General features: G+C 45.2%; 1 protein-coding gene across 2 annotated transcripts; it reads right to left on the bottom strand.

Annotated features, from left to right (window-relative positions):
* Window positions 1-282: 282 nt before the first annotated feature.
* NUDCD3 (NudC domain containing 3) lies at window positions 283-22,850 on the bottom strand. Of its 2 annotated transcripts, none has more exons than XM_066593147.1 (7): window positions 22,778-22,850; window positions 18,297-18,497; window positions 17,968-18,218; window positions 10,809-10,941; window positions 3,818-3,961; window positions 1,657-1,845; window positions 283-1,541 (listed from the first exon to the last, which is right to left on the bottom strand). In XM_066593147.1, the coding sequence occupies exons 2-7, from the start codon at window positions 18,486-18,488 to the stop codon at window positions 1,431-1,433; spliced, it is 1,020 nt and encodes a 339-aa protein (XP_066449244.1). In that variant the 5' UTR covers window positions 18,489-18,497; window positions 22,778-22,850; the 3' UTR covers window positions 283-1,430. The 2 variants fall into 2 exon arrangements, with proteins under 2 accessions (XP_066449244.1, XP_066449245.1); XM_066593148.1 differs by lacking the exon at window positions 22,778-22,850 and adding an exon at window positions 22,716-22,733.
* Window positions 22,851-23,457: the final 607 nt, after the last annotated feature.

Consider the following 23,457-nt stretch of genomic DNA (forward strand, 5'->3'; position numbering starts at 1 on the left):
TTACACCAGTCTCTGGTGTAAATTATACATAAATGTGTTGATTAGAGTCAGCCATACCCCCTTTTTTGGGAAGGTGGCATGGTGAAGCTAAAGTCGCAAAATGTTAGTGCAAGCTAAACTGGTGTAAAAACGTTTATAAATGCCCCCCATTGTCTCTTATTTTGTACCTTCTAGGCCCATGCCATCTGACTTTCAAGGCTGAGCACAGTTATTTAGAGGCGTCACAACTGTAATGTCATCACATGAGAAATGTTAGGACCATATGAACAAATGGGGGCAAGATGGGTTGTAAACGGTTTTATATACAACGTACAAATAACTCCAGTGCTTTACCCACATGCTGAAAAAAAAGAGAAAGTGAACAAACAACACATTAAGCCCAATGGCAGCCCTTGTCTCCAGATGGTGCTGAAGGTTGTAGTTCAGTAGCCACAGATCACATAGGCTTATTAAAGAAGAACAGAACTGAAATTGGGTCATAAGTACAAGAACAGCCACTCATAGTAACCAGTGAGAGTTCTGCTTAGCTATCTCATTGGTTGCAATGGGTCTATACATTACAGTATATATATATGTTTCACAACTCATATGCAGACATGAGGTCGGGTTGACACTATATGTGATAAGCAGGAGGTTTATTTGTTGTTTTACTGGGTTCATGTGACCGCGTTCCTCAATTTTCTGGGTGAACTTGGCTTCCAGCTGAAGAAACTACAAAGTACGATCGTCTAATATGTTCACATCTCTGTCCCTGCTGGAAAGTGTTATCAGAGAGGAAACATAGACAGAACACTCGCACCGGTTCGGATTACAAAACAAAAATTAACAGATGGAGAAATGTTCCACAGAATTACAATACAAACTCCAGTCTCTGGCAAACGCCAGTGCAGAATTATTAAAGCAACGCTCTGGTTTCAGGAGAAAATTCTGTGCCGGGTGTATATTACCTGCAGTTGTTCTTCTCTGCTGTCCCTCTGATCCAACGATTCTAGGTCTCATTTTTGGGTGTCCAAGATGGCCGATGCAATCTTTAGTCTAGTGTTGGACTATCATTGCACTATATCTACACTCTGATTGGCCACAGTGTAGATATAGTTGCTCATGTGATCAAAACTGACCAATCAGAGAAGAGAGTGTAGGTAGTTAGAAAATCGCTGTGGCCATTTTGAACGGGTGAAAACAGAGCCTGAAAACAGTGCATTGGAGGGGCAGCATATAAGAACAAGTGCAGGTAATCTACTACCCTCCCACTTCTCTCCCGGAATAGAATTTTGTCCTGGAACTGGAGTGTCGCTTTAAAACCGGTTTAAATAAGCATTTAAATACATTATTATGAGTGGATGTGTACGGTTATAATAGAAGGCGGCTTTGGTCACCCAGATGCGACCATGTAAACTCTGAGTTCAGGAGGGGGCAAACTTTCTCCTGTGTCAGAACTGCACAGCACCTGGAGAGATGTTGAACATGGAGGGGTCAAATGACTGCCCCCTGAAGGGTGATCCTTCTGCATCCCATCCTTTTTTCAGCATCTCGTGAACTTTCTGTAAGGAAACAAGAAAAAGACGTAGCTTTGTGACACATATTTCAGGGCTGACGCATACACTAAGGCTATAGTGAGGCTGAAGGACAGTCAGGTATCACCATGCTACAACATACCATCTCGTGGCTCTGGGGCTTTCCTTGCAGTTTCTGGTGGTAGTCAAACGTAAGTCTGTCCAGCACGGCATGTTCTTCGTCATCCACTGTTGCCATGCTGCGCTCTTTTTGGATTTTGTCGATGTCGATTTTCTCCTCACCTTCTAAAACCGCGTTCCACCAGTATTCCCCACATTTACTCAGACTAATCTATACGAGGAACAAAAAGTAAAAAAGATTATTTTTAAAAGGCATTTTCCAACTATCAGTAGGATGGATCATGTCATATTAGCAAGTCAAGTATCTGAAGACAATGCTACAGCAGATGCTGACCCTTGGAGGTGTCAGCCATAGTTTGTGATGGAAACTGTACGCTATTAGATATATGGGTTAAGCCGCTGCACAAAAGCCGACCATCCCGAAGTGCAATGCATCAGCCTGCTACAATGGTGCAAGGAGCATCATTACTGGAGAGCTGAGCGATGAATCATGCTACTCCATCTACAGGACTGATGGACCATCCCTTAAGGCCTCCTTCCGACGAACGGATTTACGCCGCGTAAATCCGCGGCAAAAATCCGCTGCGTTGCCCCCTGCTATTAGGTTCTATTGAACCTAATAGCACAATGCTCACGATGCGTAATTCCACCGCGGAATTACGCACCGTGAAATCTCCCGTCCTCACCCGCAGCATGTTCTATTTGCCGCGGGTGTACGCGCTGACGGCTTCCATTGCAGTCAATGGAAGCCGTCCGTTCACGCTATCTCCCGCTGCAACCAGCGGAAGATAGCGTGAAAAAACGATTCCCCGCCTACCGCCGCGCGTCACGTGACACGGCCGGCCGCGTCATGTGACGCGGTGGGCGTGTCACATGACGCGACGGTGGTGGGCGGGGAAGCGTCTTCACGCGATCTTCCGCTGGTAAGTATGGGGTCTCTGGGGGGCGCCGTGACGGGCTTCACTGCGGAATATTACGCGGCGGAGCCCGTCACGCTCGTGGGAAGGAAGCCTAAAGGGAAAATGTCAAGTCCCTACAGCACCATAAATTAAGTTATGGTGGCACTAGGAGACGTGACAGAGCCGGGTGTGGTATTTTTTATACTCACCCACTCCTGCTATATAGTGGTGTTCCTCTCTGAAGACCATGCCGGCACTGCAAATTCACCTCTATTCACCTTGCCGTGTGCGTGCTCTCCCATACAAATCTATGAAAAGGGTTGGATTTGCAGTGCAGACATGATCTTCAGTGGTGGGCACTACAGGAACCAGGGAGCGGGCGAGTATAAAAAATACCTCACCCAACTTGCTGTCACTTTCCCTTATGAACATAACTTAGTTTATGGTGCCGTGAGGATGTGACAGTTTCCATTTAAGGGCCAGCTGCTTTTTGTTTTTTCATTCCTATCTTTGATCCCTACTTTAAAAAAAAAAAATCATAACTTTTTAAAGGGGTTTTCCTTGGAAATAATATTGATGAACTATCATCAGGATAGGTCATCAATAGTTGATAGTCTGGGGTCCGTCGCTCAGGATCCCAACTGATCAACCGGGTAGGCGCATACTGCAATCTTACCACAAGCTACTAAACCCCCTGCTGTAGGCAGGGCTTAATAGGCTGCCATGCCAACCCATTGACACCATCAGCACTGATCGTGGCATTTAATTCTATGGCCGCGATCAGACCTAGCTCAGAAATAGCAGATAGCCACCGTGTATGAAGCAAGCTCAGCTTCTAAGCCCGCTGCATACCTCCCCTTGCGACGAATGATGATTTATGTCTGTCACAGTTCGTTAAGGGGTTGATATTTTGCAGAGTAAGGTTGCCACTAGAGGGAGCTAACAGACTTGTACAACTAGTATTGAGTACCAAACCAGTATACATTCACTGTTTGCTCCAGCTAGTGGCAGCCTTGTGCCGTGAAACAGGCGAGAGAAGGACATCAGAATGATGTATTTCTATATGTGAGGAAAGCTCTTTATGCATGTGGGGTTTTGAAGAAACCATAAAGTGTCAATTAGTACTGATATCTATATAGGCAAGTAATATCCAGGTCTTTAGTATGCTGCAGAGTTACACAATACAAGAAGCTGAGCAGATCTATAATGTGCAACACTGAGGCCTCACACCTGCCTGAAGGAAAGCATTACAAGCCACTTGTGAGGAATCATCTATCTTATTACCGAGATACATTTCCCAGGTTCCAGGCTCCACAGGGAGGTCTCTGCATTTATTTTGTGAGTGAAGTTTCCATCCATCAGGACACGCTCTCCTTGACTGTCTCTCACTGCCACTCGGATGCATGTGCTGCGCAGGTCCAATGACACCTAGGAGAGTCCACAGAAAAACAAACATTGATGGAATCCCCAGTCTGTTAACCCTGAGGTATAGAAAATATACTGAAAATCAGAGTACCCTCATATTTCAGAGGTAAGGACCCTTTTACGCCTGTGTATTGGCTCAGTTTGGGCTCTCCGTCTCGGCTCCGTTTTTGGAGAAGAGAAACTGAATTACAATGGATCTGTTTTTTTTCCAATGGATTTCAACGGGCTTACAAAAAAAGCAAACAGAAAGCTCTCCATCTGCTTACATTCCCCTTGGTTTCCATTTTTTTTTTATAAAAAAAGACAAAAAACTGCGTTATTTTTCCATCCCAAGAAAAAAACGGAAAGCAAACAGAACAGAAGCAAACAGAAAGTAATCGTACTCAAAGAGTGGTCATAAATGGCTGCACATCCAAGTGGAAGAATGTATGAAGTGGGGTACCACAAGGCTCTGTCCTAGGCCCAGTGCTGCTCAACATTTTCATAAATGATCTAGAGTAGGGAATTGATGGAAAACTGATCAAATTTGCCGACGACACAAAGCTAGGAGGGATAGCTAACACTAGGGAAGAGAGGGAGAGTATTCAAAAAGATCTAGAAAAGCTTGCACAGTGGGCGGCGACCAACAGAATGGTATTTAACAAGGAGAAATGCAAAGTCCTACATCTGGGCAAGAAAAATCAAAATAGCACATACAGAATGTGAGGAATTGGGCTAAGCAGCAGCACATGTGAAAAAGACTTGGGTATACTAATAGATCACAGACTGAACATGAGTGAACAATGTGATGCAGCAGCCAAAAAAGCAAACAATTCTGGGATGTATTTAGAGAAGCATAGAGTCTAGATCACATGAGGTCGTTATCCCCCTCTACTCTTTCTTAGTCAGACCTCATCTGGAATACTGCGTCCAGTTCTGGGCACCCCCCCAAAAAAAAGACATAGACAAACTGGAGCAAGTTCAGAGAAGAGCTACCAGGATGGTGAGCGGTCTGCAAATCATGTCCTATGAGGAACAACGGTTAAAAGATCTGGGAATGTTTAGCTTGCAAAAAAGGCTGAGAGGAGACAAGGAAAGACTAGAAGTAATGGCTGGCGAGACACTACCGTATTTTGGTAGTTTTGTAATCCCTCATACTTAGGCCGGTGACACACTACCGTATTGGCTGCTTTATATCCGTAATATGGAAGTGTGACCTAGCCTGACCGCTGACATGCCTATGATACTCGTAGTTCAGGCCAGGAGCCATGCAGTCAGACTGGGACATACTTCTGCTATTAAAGACTCAAAACAGCAGTCGGAATAAGGTAGCAGGTCCCCGGCCTTCGTGATACAAATGGAACAAAAACTAAATCCCAACAGCAAGCAGAAGAGGCAAAATAGGTATATAAAATATGTAGCCATTCCCCGATGTAAGGTAGATGTACAAGTGGTTGTCCATCAGTATTTTGCACCTGTGCCATCTCCACCGTATGGCATTTAGCCCTTGTAGCTCTGTATCCGTAAATTATAGCCTGAAAGGTCCATCCAAAGCATAGGGAGTTGGACATAAAATGGCGATCCCTCACAGAACTAGGGATATGTCAGAGCTGCGCTCTCGTGCTCAGCAGTCAAATGGTCAGATTAACTTACAAGAGAAACTAGAATAAAACAGGATTTTGCCAAACAAATATTCCATTCTTATGAGTCTATACGGCTGCATGCGAATGATATAGTTCAGGAGATTAGAAGCCGCTCTTCTACCGCTCAGCCTGCCTGACAAGTCTCCTAAGAATATGCAGCCTACAGATGGCAGGGAGAAACACATCGCTACATCACATATCTCCGTCTGATATTTCCTTCTTTCTGTTACATAATAGTTTCCTTCTGTGTGTATCGAAGGGTTAAAGCGTAGGTTCCCATTTGGCAAACTTATGCTTCTATATTAGGGAACGGCACATAAAAGTATTCCTCTGGAATTATTGTATCAGTGGAATATATCAGCGGGATCTATCTGATCAGGCAGCAGGGCAGTGCAATGAAAAATTCTCTGCCAGTCCTGTTAGCCTGTGGTCAAATTTTCGTTTTGTCCAGACTTTTACTATTGATGACCTATCCCCAGAACAGGTCGGAATCATCAATAGCTGATCTGTGATGGGTCACCGCTCAGGATCTCCGCTGATCAGCCAGCTGTCAGTATGGACAGAGCTAGAAGCAGATAGTGCTGTCTGTACTGCAGAGGTCTGGTTTGGTACTACAGGCACAGCACCCACTGAATTCAATGGGAGCTGTGCCTGTTGTACCAAACTGGGCTGCTGCAATGTTGACCATGCCATCTGCTTCTAGTGATGTCTGCACAGGTAGGGATGCCAGGAATCAGCGGAAGTTCCTGGTGATCAACTACTAATGACCTATCTTGAGGACAGGTCATCAGTGGTAAAACTCCTGGACAATCCCTCTAAAGGGGTCCGTCAGGCAAGGAACGATAAGGAAATGGACTGGAATGAGCGTTGCAAACAACTCGAAGCAGAAGCCGTGAAAGGCCATATGGGAGGCCTATACTCACAGGTCAGGATGGACCGAAAACCATTCATAGCACATCACAGCAGGCAAAAATGGGAAGGCACTGAATGACGAACAGAGTATCAAGGATATGTGGAGGGAATACTCAGAGGAACTATATGCCTGCAACCACATACCTGGACCATTGCATGAGGTGGAGCCTGTGGACTTGGAGCCCTTCGTTATGGAGTCAGAAGTGGTTATGGCAATGAAACAACTAGCCAAAAATAAAGCACCAGGCTGCAGCTAACCGGTAGAACTATTGCTGCCAGTACCAGTGAAAACCATCACAGCGCTGTGCCAGGCAGTGTGGGCATCCACATAATGGCCACAGGACTGGAAAAGATCTGTCTTCATCCCTCTACCAAAGAAAGGAGACTCCTAGAATTGCTCCAACTACCGAACAATAACCCTCTTCTGCATGGAAGCAAGATCCTTCTCGCAATTATACAGGAAAGACTGAGATTTGTAGTGTACAGGCAGGATTCTGGCGAGGATGCGGCACCCGCGACGGACCATGGAAAAAGCTCAAGAATACCAAAAGAATATCTACATATGCTTCATTGACTACATCAAGGCCTTTGACTGCGTTGACCATGACAAGCTATGGCAGGCCCTACAAGAGCTGCGCGTATCACCACATCTAGTCAAGCTAATAAAATCCCTTTATACCAATCAGGAAGCCACTGTGAGAACACAGTATGGGGACACAGATTGGTTTGGGATCGGCAAAGGCGTCCAACAGGGCTGCATGCTCTCACCCTTCTTGTTTAACCTATATGCGGAAGTGACCATGTGGAAAATGGACCTAGACGAATTGAAAACCAGGGTGAGAATAGATGGAAGAAACATCAACAATCTCCGTTATGCGGATGACACAACTCTGCTTGAAGAAACTGAAGCAGGTCTGAAGCCGCTAATATGGAAGATTAAAGCTGAAAGTGAAAAAAATGGGCCTCTAGCTCAATTTAAAGAAGACTAAAATTATGGCAACTGTGAAAAATGGCCAAATTCAAAACAAAATCGGCAATTAGGTGATGGAATGCGTGCGAGACTTCATCTCCCTTGGCTTAAAAATTGACGAGGCTGGAGAATCTATGCCAGAGATAAATCGTAGGATAGTATTGGGGTGAAGTGCAAAGCTAAACATGGACAAAATCTGGAAAACAAGGGATAGCAACTAAACGCGGGATACTGCAAACCACCGTATCCCCCATAGTCATTTATGGATGTGTAAGCTGATAGGATTAATGTGTTGGAGCTCTGGTGTTGGCGAAAGCTGCTACGTATGTCCTGGACGGCGAGAGTAACAGAGAAGTCCTGAATCATAAGACCCGATATCTCACTGGAGGGCAAGATGACCGGACTCAGGATCACGTATTTTGGCCATGTAATGCGAGCAGAGTTGCTAGAAAATCTATAATTCGTGAACAGATTAGTGGTAGAAGACCCGGCCACCAAAGAACACGATGGCCAATACTGTCAGAGTCGGTAAAGGCATGGATATCACACAACTGACAGAAGCTGTGCAAAACCGAAAAACATGGAGGAGCTCGCCTTTAGGGACGCCAAGGGTCGTGAACAACTAAATGGCTAACAACAACAACAGGTTTATTTCATGGTGTGCATCATTTTACTGTAATAAACATTGCTCTGCATCCTGCGCTCTTTTTTTTTAGCATTTCTGAGGACACCATGGCAGGAATCCCTGAACGGAGGTGAGAACAGAGCCCCAGCCCTATCAGCAGAAGGCAGGCTGTGCACAACAGTAGGAGGCAAAGGCTAAAAATGTATATGTCCCTGCTGCCATCTTCTATCAGATTGCTCGGGCTCAGTTTGGTAGGGAATTAGTCTATGTCGGATGTTGACTGGTGGCAACCGAATCTATGATTTAAGGCCATAATCAGCAGTGATGCACTGAGTGCACCATGTACTTTGCAGAACACATTTGAACCCTTCCTAAAATGACTGCTGCCCTCCTGCATGAACTCTCCGTACAGGACATTATGGCCCTGATGCACACGGCGCCCATATAGTATGCATCGCTGGTCTACAACACCACATGCTGCTCTGACTGGTTACCACTGCTCACATGGGCAGCACTGGCCAATCAAAGCAGCATGTAGTGCCTTAGACCAATGATGCCTGCTAATGCTCAGTGTGCATCAGGTAGTCAGAGCAGCCGTGCAGCCATCTTTATCTGTCCAGGGCTGGAGGGCCATTTTAACTAAATTTGTCTCCACCCATAAAATGTGATGTAACATTCATACATAGTACTGCTATATTGTACACACAATGCTTACTCGCACATGCTAGACATAAACAAATACACATTGCGCACATATTTAAAGGGTTTTTTTAGTCAAATACTATTGAGGACCTATCCTCAGGATCGGTCATCAATCACTGGGGACCTGCCACTCGGAATCCCAGTCGATCAGCTGATCATCCGGCCTACTGTCAGTGCAGTGAGGCTGGAGGTCGTCATTGGGGTAAGAGGGCTTCACTTCAATAGGAGCTGAAGCCTCCTATTACACGTTTGGCACTTCCCCCTCCAAAATTAGGGTGCAGAAGTGAAATAGGAGGCAGCCCTCCCATTGATTTCCCACTTTGATGCTTCCATCACCGACCCTAATGATAACAGCCAGTGTAGCCGGGCCAGACGATCAGCTGATCATTGGGGATCCAGAGTGATAGGTTCCCGGTGATCAACTATTGATGATCTATCCTAAGGATAGGTCATCAGTAGAATTTGCCTGGAAAACCCCTTTAAAGGGGTTGTCTCGCGAAATCAAGTGGGGTTATACACTTCTGTATGGCCATATTAATGCACTTTGTAATATACATCGTGCATTAAATATGAGCCATACAGAAGTTATTCACTTACCTGCTCCGTTGCTGGCGTCCCCGTTGCCATGGTGCCGTCTAACTTCGGTGTCTTCTTGCTTTTTTAGACGCGCTTGCGCAGATGGATCTTCTCCCTTCGGCTGGTCTTGGAAGCATCGGCGGTTTGGCTCCGCCCCCTTGTACGTGTCATCGCGTAGCTCCGCCCCATGACGTGTGCCGGTTCCAGCCTCCTGATTGGCTGGAATCAGCACGTGATGGGGGCGGAGCTACGCGATGACGCGTACAAGGGGGCGGAGCCAAACCGCCGATGCTTCCAAGACCAGCCGAAGGGAGAAGATCCATCTGCGCAAGCGCGTCTAAAAAAGCAAGAAGACACCGAAGTTAGACGGCACCATGGCAACGGGGACGCTAGCAACGGAGCAGGTAAGTGAATAACTTCTGTATGGCTCATATTTAATGCACGATGTATATTACAAAGTGCATTAATATGGCCATACAGAAGTGTATAACCCCACTTGCTTTCGCGAGACAACCCCTTTAAGCATACTACACATATTTATTGCCTGAATCTTGTTACAACAGCCAGTAACTTAAAGGCAAACAGAGAGGAGCAGGAAGGAAGCATCTCCAGACACCCTCATCCTGTGCCCCAACCTAGCTACGCCCCTGGATTTAAGCATATCTCCAGTTAGGTATGAAATGTAGTGATGTTGAGTATCCAAGGCTATACGCTTAAACAGAAAAAAAAATGGTAACGGAATTACGATAGTAATAGATGTACCATGTATTTACGGACAAGTGCCTAATCTCACACCTGAGAAGAAATGGCAGACCAAATCCGTCCCTAAAGGGCCTTTTACAAGGCCGGATGATTGGGCAAGCATGTTTGCCCGTTCATCTGGTCGTGTGAATATGCCAACGATCAACTGATCGTGCCTTTAATGCGAGCATAAAAATGCTCACTGGCCGGCTGCACACCTCCCCATGTAAACAGGAATGGAATTCAATAATGGCTGGTAGTGCAATTCCCTAATACAAGTGGCTCTATATGAGAAGCTTCACTCTAATGTCCTTACAGAAGGGTCTTGCTATCTTTCAACATCCAACCCGTGTGTGAGGTCTCCAGCTGACAACTCACTGAGTTGCCTGGCACAATGGCTGGCGATTACGGGCACCTTGGCTCTACGGATACAGGACATGCCATATTGCACTTGTATGTGTAGATGAGACGCTGCTCTGTTACTCCGGACAATACAATGAAGGCAGGCTCTGTAGATTTTTCTAGCATTATACTCAGACCGCCGCAGTCAAATAAAAACCACTTAGACTCCTGAAATTCCTTTGTGTCTGCTTACAGCAATTTTCAGTCTGGTTGTTGTATTAGTCTGCATCACCCTCTACTGGGGGCATTGCCTGTACTTGAGACGTAAGCCTCAGACATAAGAAACAGAATGCGAGTCACCTGTCTGCCTTTCACCACATCTTTAGGCACGGGTACTTTAATTTCCAGATCAGAGTAATCCTGCGACCAAGTGTAGTTTTCCCTCACGGCGCCATTGTAGCTGTCTGAGTCCATCTGAAAACTCTCTTGGCTCCTGATAGGAAATAGAAATGACATTAGAGATAAGTAGTGTATAGGTAATCAATGCTTCTCTGACCTCTATACCATAGCACAAGACCCTTAAAGGGGTTTTCCAAGAAAAATAAATAAATTAGTGAGGCTCATAAAAGCACTACTCATCCGTTAAATGGTCCCTGGTCCTTCCGCCTGCTCCTGCAGCAGTTTGGCTGGCCTCAACGATGATACTGTCACGAGCCGCGTGTGATCACCGATACTGGCGATCAGCTGCAGCGGTAATAGGGCCAATGAATGGCATGAGCCCGCTGCAGGAACTCACAAGGTAAGGATCATCTGCTGGACTGGGTGGCTATTTAAAGGGGTTTTCATTTACTGTTGATGACCTATCCTTAAGATAGGTCATCAATAGGTGATCAGCAGGAGTCTGCCCCCCAGGATCCTGAAGATTAGATGATCCTCTGGCCCGCTGTCAGTGTGGCGAAGTCACAAAGGCTTCACTCCCATTGAAATTAGTGACAACGATGCCTTCCATTATACTTCTGGCTCCTCACTGCAGTTAGAGCAGGAAGTATAATAGAAGGCATCACTGCCATTGGGTTAAATGGAAGCAAAGCCTTCCATTACACTGCCGGCTCTGACCACCAATGCAGACAGCCAGCCCCGCTGCACTGACAGCGAGCCAGAGGATAAGCTAATCAATGGGAATCCCAAGTGGAGGACCCCTACCGTTCAACCACTGATGACCGAAGATAGCTCATCAGTAGTAAATGCCTGGAAAACCCCTTTAACATGCGTTTATATAATTTTTTTCAACCAATTCCCTACCCATAAAGGTTTTGTCTCAGAAAACTCCCTTAAAGGGCTTATTAAATTGTATAAAACCAGCTAGTACCCACCTGTTACCCCACCTCCCCCCATCATGCTTTGGTGGTCCCCACCGGTCTTGGTTTACTCTACCTTCAGTAATGATGCCCTGTGAATCCACGTGACCACTGCAGCCAATCACTGTCCTCTATGCTGAAGCTAACATGCACAGCATGTGATGCCTAAGGCCAGCGATTGGCTGCAGCAGTCATGTGGATGTACGTGATGTCATCACCTCTGAACAGGAGGGTAACTGGAGCCTCGGTGTTGGATCAGCAACTTTATTTTATACCATTTACTGCAGTTAGTTTAATTGGTGTAACAATTGGAGGGCCCCGTTAAACAGCCCATACACTGCGGCTAGCAGTCGGCCGGCAGCTAATCCTCCCTACTATACACATGCACGCTTGGCTGAGTGTGCATGTTTATTTCAATGGGCAGAGGGAAGTAATCCGTTGCTAGAGTTTGACAACGGCTTATTTCCTGTGGGAACAAAGAGTAATGATGTCTATATATAAAATGATGGAGATGGTAGCCGATAACCAAATGAACACAAGCTTAATTAGGAGCAGGAGTGCAAGACTCTATGTACAGCACTGGAAGAACTGGCTCGCTACATTTAGACTGATTAGTGAAGTCCTAATTAAAGGGGTTTTCTGGAGACTGGACATTTTTTTCCCCCAAGTTTTCACTCATCCAATGGATAGTTGAGAACGGATAGATCACTGATAGATCTCTTTACTATAGGCTTGCTGCACCCCCCCCATGTAGTGAGGAGGAGATTGAATACATAACATGGGGAAGTTAAAAAAAAAAAAAGATTTTTTTAATGTATTGTTCTTTTTTTAAAAAACAATTTGTATATTTACCGTAAAATAAAGTTCAGGATTGGGCTCCCCATTTTAGGGTGGATATGATGATGGTTTAGGTTGGGGAAGGCGGAGTTTTTTTTATTGTTTGCTATATATATAGTTGTTGGAGGTTTTTTTTACACTTATGTCCCCCATGGCCGTCATATAATACCTCTGAAGGACATTCACAATGTCATTTTTTTCTTACATTTCAGTTTTCCACTGCAGCATCCATAACAGCCCCAGTTACAGAACATACCCTTGGGCTGTGCACTGCTAAGACCCAGCATCTCTACCATGCGGCGGGGTTGCCGGCGATCACTGGGTCCAATAGAGGAAATGGCACCACCACTTCCTCCATTCACTACATAGTGATCATTAAGTGCTATGTAGCATGCAAAGAAAACAGAAGTAGTTAGAAACCATTTCCGCCTTCTCCTCAGCATCCTCGGCAGTCTTTGACAGCCAAGGACCTGACCTTCTGCTAGACTGCAGGAGCTTTAAACCAGTGCCATATTTTTTTTTTTTACAAACAGCCAAAATTAAATTCCAGGCCCAAGTGCTATATATTTATGGCGCTTGGTCCTTAATGGGTTTTCGGGGAATACAAAATTAGATTTAGTGGGGTTCTGATTTCCGGCACCCCCATCTATCACTGGAACGCTGTGTCCCCTTCACTGCTTGTCACATACAGCTCTGTGCTGCTGGTAGAGGTTGTGCCCGGTACTGCAGCTCAGTTCTATTCACTTGAATGTGATTGATCAGCAGTGAGCTGTAATAGCAGGCACAGCTGTTGCCAAAACTACCAACCTGCCGTGAGTCACACAGACACTGAACCAATATGATGGCGTATGCCAAGTACAGAGCACCAATTTTGCAGTCCCAGATAAACCATTTAATATGGATTTTAAATATGACTGTGCAAGCTATACGCATTTGTTATGGTCCTGGTAAAACATAAGTAAAGCCAGCCGCAGCTCCTTCATATTAGTGCCCACCAAGGCCTTCTTCGTAAGTGTCGGCTACATGGAAACACTTAACCCCTTAAGGACCAGACACTTTTTAGGGATTTTACCCAGGTGGTGGTTTTACTGCCCTATTTTTTTCCCTTCAGCTACCCAAATTATTTTTGGTGCATTCTTTGTTTTCCATGATATATATGGCGCTATTTTTAATATCTTTAGTTCACGGACATTTTTTCCCCTTGTTCATTCTTATTAAGGGTAAAAAAAAAAAAGCTAAAAAAATTAAAAAAGCTTTTTTTTTTAGGATTCATAGTTGTATTTTTTTAAAATTAGTATATTTACGCTACAATAAAGTATGGGAATGGATTCGTCCTTTGGTTATATAATATGTGTAGTTTTGGATTACAGGGTGGGCGCATATGGCGACGGGTTTGGTTGACATTGGTGGTGGGTCATTTTCTTCTTTATTTTATTCTGTAATTTTTTTTGCTTATATTTGTAACTATTTCTTTCACCATCTATGCTTCCCAATATAAGCAACAAAAGTGATCAAAAAAGTTGTATGTACGCCAAAATGATACCCATACAAACTACAGCTCGGTACGCAAAAAACAAGCCCTCACAGAGCTCTGTCTATGGAAAAGTAAAAAAGTTATAGGACTTTGAATGCAGCAATTTAGAAAAACATCATTTTTTTTTTTTTTTTTAAAAGGGGTTTTATTGCGGAAAAGTGGAAAACGCACGAGAAATAAATTGTAACATGCTCTATTTCTCGGCGTACCACGCAGCATGAGCCCTATACTTTTGCATAGGTAGCGAATGCGAACGCTATCTGTACGCAATACATTGGATATGGGTGGTGATTTCATACGCATCCCCGCTATGAAACAGAGTGGGTGAATTTAAAAAAAAAAAAAAAAAAAAAAAAAGGTCACACTGTGCATGACCGAGGGTATGTGATACGTGAACATGCGCAGTACACTCGCTGCCTATGCGTAGTCCCTGCCGGCAAAAACACCAGGAAAATGCTGCGGGGGATGCGTTTTTTTTCTGTGTGTTGGTACGACTACGAAAATACCAATTTTTTTTTCACTTTTGCACAATCAAAACCCCTTTTTTTTAGAAGTTATTTTTCACTGCATTAAAAGTTCCATAACTCTTTTCCATAGACTGAGCCTATAGATTAGCTCTATTTTGGGGTACATACGGCTTTTTGGTCGCTTTTATTGCTCATGCAAAATGAGCCAAATAAGCAATTTGGTTCCGTTTTTTTCTGCGCAGGATAAGCAGTGTTCAATTTATTGTACAGGTCGTTACGGATGTGGTGATGCCAAATGTGTGTGTCTGTTTCCCCCACACTATTTTTAAGATTTTTTTTTTACACTTTTCTAATATCCATGTAGGGGACTTGATCCCACGATCATATGATCACTTTTGATAATATATTGCTTTCACTAGTAGTCATAGGCCATGACAGTCCTGGACGCCAGGCAAATGCGTGCAGGTGGCAACGTAACCCATAAGCCCTCAGTGACATAGCGATGGGCTAGTGATGTCATAGAAGGAGCCGGCTCCCTCAGAGAGCCCCAAAGGGGTTAACAGCGGGTATTGGTGTTATCACAGCAATCAGTCACAGCCAGCTCCCACTGCAGATGGCAAGGGCTCAGTTTCCGAGCCCATGCCATGCACAAGTCCTATTGCCTTAGGCCGGTCTCACACAAGCGGGTTTGAATTGCAGAATCTGCAATCCTCACCCTCGTGGATGATCCGTGGTATTCCGCATCCATTCAAAAACATAGAACATGATCAGACAGCGATTGCAATTTCTGCTCACGAAAATAAAGTCTTAGCCTGTTCTATTTTCAAGTGGATTCTGCACGGACGGCTTCGATTGAAGTCAATGGAAGCAGTCCGACCGCGGCCCATCCGCAAATGACATAACGGATAGGTCACATGTACCCGCATCATCGCCTAGCGACGGCATGGAAAAAAGAAAGATTTTTAAAAAAAATCTGTACTGCGCATCACAAACCGCGAGCTGCCGCAGTCATCTGCAATACAGAAAATTAAAGGTACGCGGTGTCGTATGCATAATCCGACCCGTCCGTGCGAGACCAGCCTAACATAAAACAGCAGCCAGGATGTAATCTGGGAATGGTATTCAGACTTGCTCAGACTGCTGCCGTTATCTTGCCAGCTCTCCAGTCTTCCCTGTTGGGTGCAGGAAGCAGGTGATGACGTCCCCAGTCCTTAGGCTATTATAGACACATGAAGTAGCACTGCCGCAGCCCCAACACGTGCCAACACGCAGCCACTGCAGTTTTTCAGTTAAGCGCCTGTTATGACTTTGCCGGAAAACAACTACTGCGGCCCCCAGATTTTGCAGCAAATTCATATGACCACTTAATTCCAAGACCACCATGGACGCCTTGGTGCTGCCCTGTGTATGTCCGGTTATTCCAAGGCCATTAGAAAAATTAGTTGGAGCTTTAAAGGGGTTGTAGGAGATTAGAAAAAAAATGGTTTTGCTTTTCTCTTGCCAAAACCAGCGCCAATCTTGTCAGTCGTCCCATGTCTGGTATTCAAAGAATTGAGGCCGAGTTGCAATACCAGACACAACCTTTAAAGAAGATTGGCACTCTTTGTGGAAAAATAAGAAAAGCTGACTTTTTTTTAAAGTAATGTCACACCACCTCCTTTCTGGTGATCCTTATAGCAGTGTGAACACTGATCCCTATACATGGAGCAAACAAGGAAAGAACAGAAAGAAAAATTTGGTGCTGATAGTTATAAATAGAAGAACGGGCAAAATGAGAGAAAAATGTACAGAAAATGAAACAAAGAAAAGGCACAAGACATTTTAAAAAATCCCAACACATCCTTCTTTCATCTCCACCCTGTTGTAACACATATTACAGATAAAGCTGAGAAATATGTAAAGAAATGGTCTCTGCTGCTCCTGTATCTAGTGGTAAGGCCTTGTTCAGCCTTTATCTCCAGAAGTCTCGTCCCAGCTCATGCCTGAAATCCCAATCCTGTTTTGGGGATTTTGGACGTGAGCTGGGGTGGAACTCCTGGATGTAAAGTGTAAATGTAGTGTGAATGAAGCCTAAGGCCACTCTTACACAGACCGCTTGTTACAGTGATTAGCGAGGTGTCCTGATTTTAATGGGCTTCTCAAACCTGCGCTCGAACACTGTGCTTGTTCTACTTTTCAGCATTTTTTTAATGCACCCATCACAATGTAAAATGTGCTCAGAAACACGGTAAAATGTCACGATGTCGAGCGGCGTTCCCTGAACGTATGTGTGAGAGTCGCCTTAGACAACTGGCTGCAGCAGGAGCCTCCCCCCTCTTCTCTGTCTCCCGTTTACCAAAGCAAGGTGAAATAGATCTGCAGATTACCCCTTCCTCTCTGCAGAATATCCTACAGACTGACCAACAGCGTGGCCAAGATTATCGCCTGTTTATTTTTAGCATTCAAAGTGGAACTAAACTTCCAATAATCTTTAAAAAGTGTTGATCGTGGGGGTTTGGATGCAGAAACGCCCAGCAATCACTAAAATGATAAGGCAGAAGTGCTCGTCTGACCATTGTGCCCAAGTGGCTTTGTTTCAACAATCCTCGCAGCGGTGTATGAACTCTACGTCTATGCGCCAATCATAGCCAGAGGGGCACAGTGTTCAGCTGAGAGCTCCTGCCCCTTTATTTCAGCAATTGGTGGGAGTCTCAGTACTAAGACCCCCAATCAAAAGTTTTGACATGTCACTAAGACATCTCAGAAATTTACAGAAGGTTTCACTTTAAGGCCTCATGTCCACCGGCAGATCGGATTCCGCATACGGGAGACCGTAGCTGAATCCTATCCTGCCCACGGCCAGGGACACTGCAGGCCTTCTACTCAGTTATCTGGCTCTTCATTTTCTTCACTGTGGATGTGTGCGAAGAAGTGTCAGATGGTGCGCCACCGCACATGCACAGTGGAGTTTCGGGTTTTTTTGTTTTAAACTCACGCTTTCCCGCGGGATCCGTGGTCCATCCGCAATTGAATTGCAGACGGGCCACAGATTGGACGGCTTCCATTGACTTCAATGGAAGCCGTCCGTGTAGGATCCGCACTGAAATGGAGCATGCTGCGATTTGTTTTCCAAACCAAAAGGTCCGCAAGACAAATCCGCATGCTTTATTTCATTTGCGGACGCCCATGTTTCCCTATGGGTGGCTTGATTTGTAGATCTTCTGCATGGATTCCACAAATCAAACCCGCCTAATAGTTGGGAGCAATGAAAGTATACAGAAGAGTAGGAGATGTACAGGCCAAGAGAAAGCAGCTATAATACTTGATATACTGGGGTACATTACTGGGGTATAGCAGCAGAGTCTTCGGTGACTTTTCCACTGGCCTCAGCTTTCTCTTGGGACTCTGGTACACTGGATTCTTCTGGTTTTACTGCCATCTCTTCAGCTGGTGCTTCCACGACAACTTCTTCAGCTGCTCCTGGGGTATCGCCACTCTCAACTAAGCTTTCCTCATTCTTTCTCAACTTCTCCTGCAGTTCTTGAATTCTATGTTCGTGGTCCTGCATGGCCAGCCGCTCGTAGGTTTTGAAAGCCTGACAGAGGATAAGTGTGATTTAGCTGCAGTACTAGCGTTACATATAAGGCACACCACACTGTAAGAAGTTACTCACCTGCAGCACCATATTTTGTGCAGTCCCTGGGGGGAATCCCATGCGCTCCTGGGGGCTCATGAGGATCCGATAAAAGTCTGTCTTACGATACAAGAATCCAAAGTAAACATTTAAAAAGTCCTGTATGTTTCCCACATGCTGCAGGATACCCAGCAGTGCATGATCGTAGCGGTCTGACAGGTCCGGCTCCATTACTACAACCTGCAAGGACATAAAACATAATCATGGATTTAACCCAAGAACACAACAATTTCATTAACCGCTTCTCTCCACATGACGTAAGGGTACGTCACGGCAGCGGGGTACTTCCCGCAAAATGACGTACCCTTACGTCATAGGGATAGCGCGAGACATGACAGCCGGCCTCTGCAGCAGCGGGGGTGCATCGGAGATGAGCCCCCCCGCTGTTAACCCCTTCCCTGCCGTGATCTATGTAGATCGCGGCAGGGGAAGAGTTCACAGAGGGAGCGGGCTCTTGCGATATAATTGCAGAGAGCCAAGCTGGTTGCCATGGCAACAGGACGTGGTGTCCTGTGTTGCCAGAGCCCATGATCGCTGTATAAGCGGTAAGGCATGGCAGGACAGAAGCCCTGCCATGCCTTATCACAGCGATCATCAGTGTTGTGTTTTAAGTCCCCCCAAAGGACACAAATAGTATTAAAAAAAAGATAATAAAAATGTACAAAAAAGAAAAATGTAAAAAAGAAAAAAATTTAAAAAAAACCCATTTTTTATGCTTTTTCTAATACTAGCATAAAAAAAGGTTAAGTAAAAAACTTAAATGGCACATATTTGGTATTGTCGCGTCCGTAACGACATGTACAATAAGTTGAACACGCTAATTATTCTGCACGGCAAAAAGCGGGGGAAAAAAACACTAAAACAGAGGCAAAAATGCTAATTTTTAGCATTTTGCCTCCCAAAAAATGCAATAAAAGTGATCAAAAAAGCTGTATATTCCCCAAAATGGTACCAATACAAACTACAGCTCGTCTCGCAAAAAATAAGCCCTCACAGAGCTCCGCACATAGAAAAATAAAAAGGTTACAGGACTTTGAATGCAGCGATTTAAAAAAAAAAAGGATTTCCAAAAAAAGGATTTTCATTGCAGAAAAGTGGAAAAACCTAAAAGAAATATAAGAATTTTGGTATCGTTGTTACCTGCAGAAAAAATTGGATTGTGTCATTTATGCTGCATGATTAACGCTGTAAAAAAAAATCTAGGGCAGAATTGATGCATTTTCTCTCCCTACAATCATAAAAAAAAAATAATAAAAGTTTTACAATATAGTCTATGTACCCAAAAACTACAGTTCACCACGCAAAAAACAAGTGTTACACGGCCGCGTCGACAGAAAAGTAAAAAAGTAATGGCTTTTGAAAAATGGAGATGAAAATCCGCCAAAAATCATTGCATTCTTAAAGGGGTTGTCCCGAGGCAGCAAGTGGGTCTGTACACTTCTGTATGGCCATAATAATGCACTTTGTAATATACATTGTGCATTAATTATGAGCCATACAGAAGTTATAAAAAGTTTTATACTTACCTGCTCCGTTGCTAGCGTCCTCGTCTCCATGGTGCCGACTAATTTTTGGCCTCCGATGGCCAAATTAGCCGCGCTTGCGCAGTCCGGGTCTTCTTGCTGTCTTCTATGGAGCCGCTCGTGCCAGAGAGCTGCTCCGTGTAGCTCCGCCCCGTCACGTGCCGATTCCAGCCAATCAGGAGGCTGGAATCGGCAGTGGACCGCACAGAAGAGCTGCGGTCCACGGAGCAAGAGGTTCCCGGCGGCCATCTTCACAGGTAAGTATAGAAGTCACCGGAGCGCGGGGATCAAGGTAAGCGCTCCGGTAAGCTGTCTGTACGTCCCTGCATCGGGGTTGTCTCGCGCCGAACGGGGGGGGGGTTGAAAAAAAAAAAAACCCGTTTCGGCGCGGGACAACCCCTTTAAGCCTGAAATAGGCCATGTCCTTAAGAGGTTAAAGGTAGAGATGAGCGAGCATCGCTCTTCGAGTAACTGCTTAGTGATCCGAGCAGGCTCGGGTGGGCTGCGGGGGGGGGGGGGAGCGGAACAGGAGGAAGAGTAAGAGAGATCTCTCTCCCCCCCCCCCCCCCCCCCCCCGAGCCTGCTCGGATCACTAAGCAGTTACTCGAGAAGAGCTGAAGTAACTGCCTTACCGAGTGTGCTCGCTCATCTCTAGTTAAAGGGGTTGTTCCACCAAAATACACTACTCTCTATCAACAGGTTAGGGTCAGAACACCGGGACCACCACCAACCCCAAGAACAGCTGCCCATAGAGTGACGGTCGCACACACGAGCTCCTACTCTATTTATCTCAATGGGACTGCCGCAGATTCGCAAGTTCAAGCACCCGGCTATCTCAACCAGTCCCACTGAAACGCCCATGGCAGCAGAGCATAGGGATTATTATTTTGCTGGGACGGCTCTTTTTAAACCCCTTCCAGCCACAGCACTTTTTTGTTTTATCTTTCCTCCTCACTTTCAAAAATTCATAACTTTATTATTAATGCGGCGAAATAGCTAAATAACGATTTGTGAGACAAGTTTACATTTTTCAATGATACAATTTAATGTACCATAACGTACATGAAAATTTAAAAAAAAATATCTAAGTGGGGTGAAATGGAAAAAAAATGCACCTTTACCATTATTCTTTTTTTGGGTGGGGGGGGGGGGTCATTTTTATGTAACTGTGAAATTTACGTAGCTTCTTTAATGTTGTACTAAAAAAACATACACTGCAAAAAAATTGCTTTCTGTCGCCAGCATCTTCCTTTTTTTAATATTTCTATCGAAGGACCGGTGCGAGGGGTTGATTTCTGTGGGTCGAGCTGTGGTTTCGATTACCACCATTTTGGGGGTACTTATGGCTTTTTGAACAGTTTTTACTCAACTTTTCTTAAAGTTGGGGTGATAAAAAAAATTGTATTTTATACTGACAGTGCTGCACCAAGTGGCAGAAATACAATATTTAAATAAACTGGACTTTTTACAAATACGGCAAAACCTTTTTTTAATTATTATTTTTGATGCAATGGCTGGAAAAAATAGGGTTTTCTAAGCTCTTAATATTTTTTAAATGTACTAATAATTAGAAAACGTTATTAATCTTACCATTTTTTGTTAGTTCTCATAAAGAGGAATTAAAGGGGTTCTCTGGGACTTTTAGTATTGATGACTAGAGATGAGTGAGTATACTAGCTAAGGCACATTACTGGAGCGAGTAGTGCCTTAGCCGAGTCTCTCCCCGCTCGTCTCTAAAGATTCGGGGGCCGGCGGGGGTGACAGGTGAGTTGCGGCGGGGAGCAGGGATGGGGGTGGGGGTGGGGGTAGAGATCTCCCCTTTGTTCCTCCCCGCTCTCCCCCGCCGCCCCCCACCGGCAGCCGAATCTTTAGAGACGAGCGGGCAGATACTCGACTAAGGCACTACTCGCTTGAGTAGTTTGCCTTACCGAGTACGCTCGCTCATCTCTATTGATGACTGATCCTTGTGATGGGTCTTGGGGCGTGCCCTCGCATTGCACCCCCCATTGTTCTCAGCATCGCACCGAGTGCTAGGTGCACATTAGGTCTCCCCGTTGAAAACAATGGGAGGCACTCCACGATCCTCCGTCACGGCTGTCCACTGCGGCAATAGATCGCTGCAAGGTGGTTTTGACACAAACTCCTCCTGTCTGTAGGGAAATGACATGTTGGCAACCGTTATATGGAGTTTTACGGGCTGATGTCGCGCTCGCCCGTGTGACGTTCGCCTTAGGGTATGTCTATATGTTGTGGGGTGTCCACAGCGGACATTCCAGATTCCAATTCAGCCCCGAACCTTGGCCTGTTTTTGCCTCTGTATTTTTTATTTTCCGCTGCGCAATTCTAGATGGCTGCAGGTTTAGTCAGCTTTGGAAAGTCTGCCCCCAAATTGGTTACAGGCGGATGACCCCATGGTGGGCTATGGGCACAGCAGAATCCACCAGTCAACCCGCGACAACAATCAGCAGCAAATCCGCACACAGATTTACCCGTTAATTGGGCAAAATCCGCATGCAGAATATCTGACTTGTTTTCGCATGAAATAACGACAAGTCACTCTTTTCTGCGGATCTGCATCAGCGCGGATGTTGCCCGTTAGCGCGCCCCGTCACCCCCTAGCGAATGCCTCGTGACGCAGAAGTGAGCCGGCTAATTCCACACCACATTCTGCATCCAAACCCACATCATTATTGCACCCCGAGGAACTAAAACTCCCAGCAGAATAACTCACAAGGTGACAACAATAACGACTAGGGATAGATCAACCAATCAGATTGCAACTTGCATCTTCTATCCTGCGCTGGGAGCCTATAAGATGGAATCTGATTGGTTGCTCGCAGCAACTCTTTCCCTCCCGCCTGCGGCCATAACGTACAATACAGTATAATTACACGGCCAGCAAGCACTAGGCCCGGCTCCCGGACTACAAGAACTCACATGGGACTTGCGTCACCGTCTGTTTTCACTCTCCGGTCTCCGTAATACAACTTCCGGGTCACGCCACACTACTACTTCCGGATATCATCCAAGGGATGCGATTTGCCCAGTTTCAAAATGGCGCCTGTTGCCATGGAAACAAGGGCAGACTGAGACGTTAGTTGCCGCATTATAATGTGTGTAGAGTGAGGAGATGAATGTGGCTGGTGTGTCAGCGCTTCCATTAGCCACTTGTGGGCTTTCTCACAGTGCTTTATGACAAGTGGACATATATTCAATGATGAGAATTTATCAGGAGGGGATTTTTTTTTTATTGCCACTTTTCTTGTATAGATTTTTTTTCCTTCTTCAGTTTACAATGCGAGAAATTTATCAAATGGCGCATGATGTTCATAAATTTGTCGCATCTTTGAATACATCTGGAAATGCGGAGTCACTTTGGACGCCACACAGCGACTGGAGTGAGATTGTGACATTATGAGCCTTTTTTAAAAATGTCGCTATGTCATAAATGTCTCTAAAAATCTCGCTAAACTCAGGCGGAAACTACACACTGCGGCCTCGTGATTTAGGCGGCTTCACATGGGTGTATTTGCGCGCTCGGAATAGACCACATTGATTATTCCAATGGGTTCGTTCACATAAACGTATTTGTCCCGCACATTTCGGTCACGCAGGAA

The sequence above is a fragment of the Eleutherodactylus coqui genome, chromosome 2 (assembly GCF_035609145.1).
Source record: "Eleutherodactylus coqui strain aEleCoq1 chromosome 2, aEleCoq1.hap1, whole genome shotgun sequence".
NCBI classification, from domain to species: domain Eukaryota; kingdom Metazoa; phylum Chordata; class Amphibia; order Anura; family Eleutherodactylidae; genus Eleutherodactylus; species Eleutherodactylus coqui.

Excerpts from the sequence above, each read along its gene's own strand:
- NUDCD3 (XM_066593147.1), bottom strand. The coding sequence starts at position 18,488 with ATGGAGCCGGACCTGTCAGACCGCTACGATCATGCACTGCTGGGTATC. Across the intron at positions 18,219-18,296 it reads CACAAAATATGGTGCTGCAG|GCTTTCAAAACCTACGAGCG; the intron begins GTGAGTAACTTC and ends ATCCTCTGTCAG. Across the intron at positions 10,942-17,967 it reads GACTCTGCTGCTATACCCCA|GAGCCAAGAGAGTTTTCAGA; the intron begins GTAATGTACCCC and ends ATTTCCTATCAG.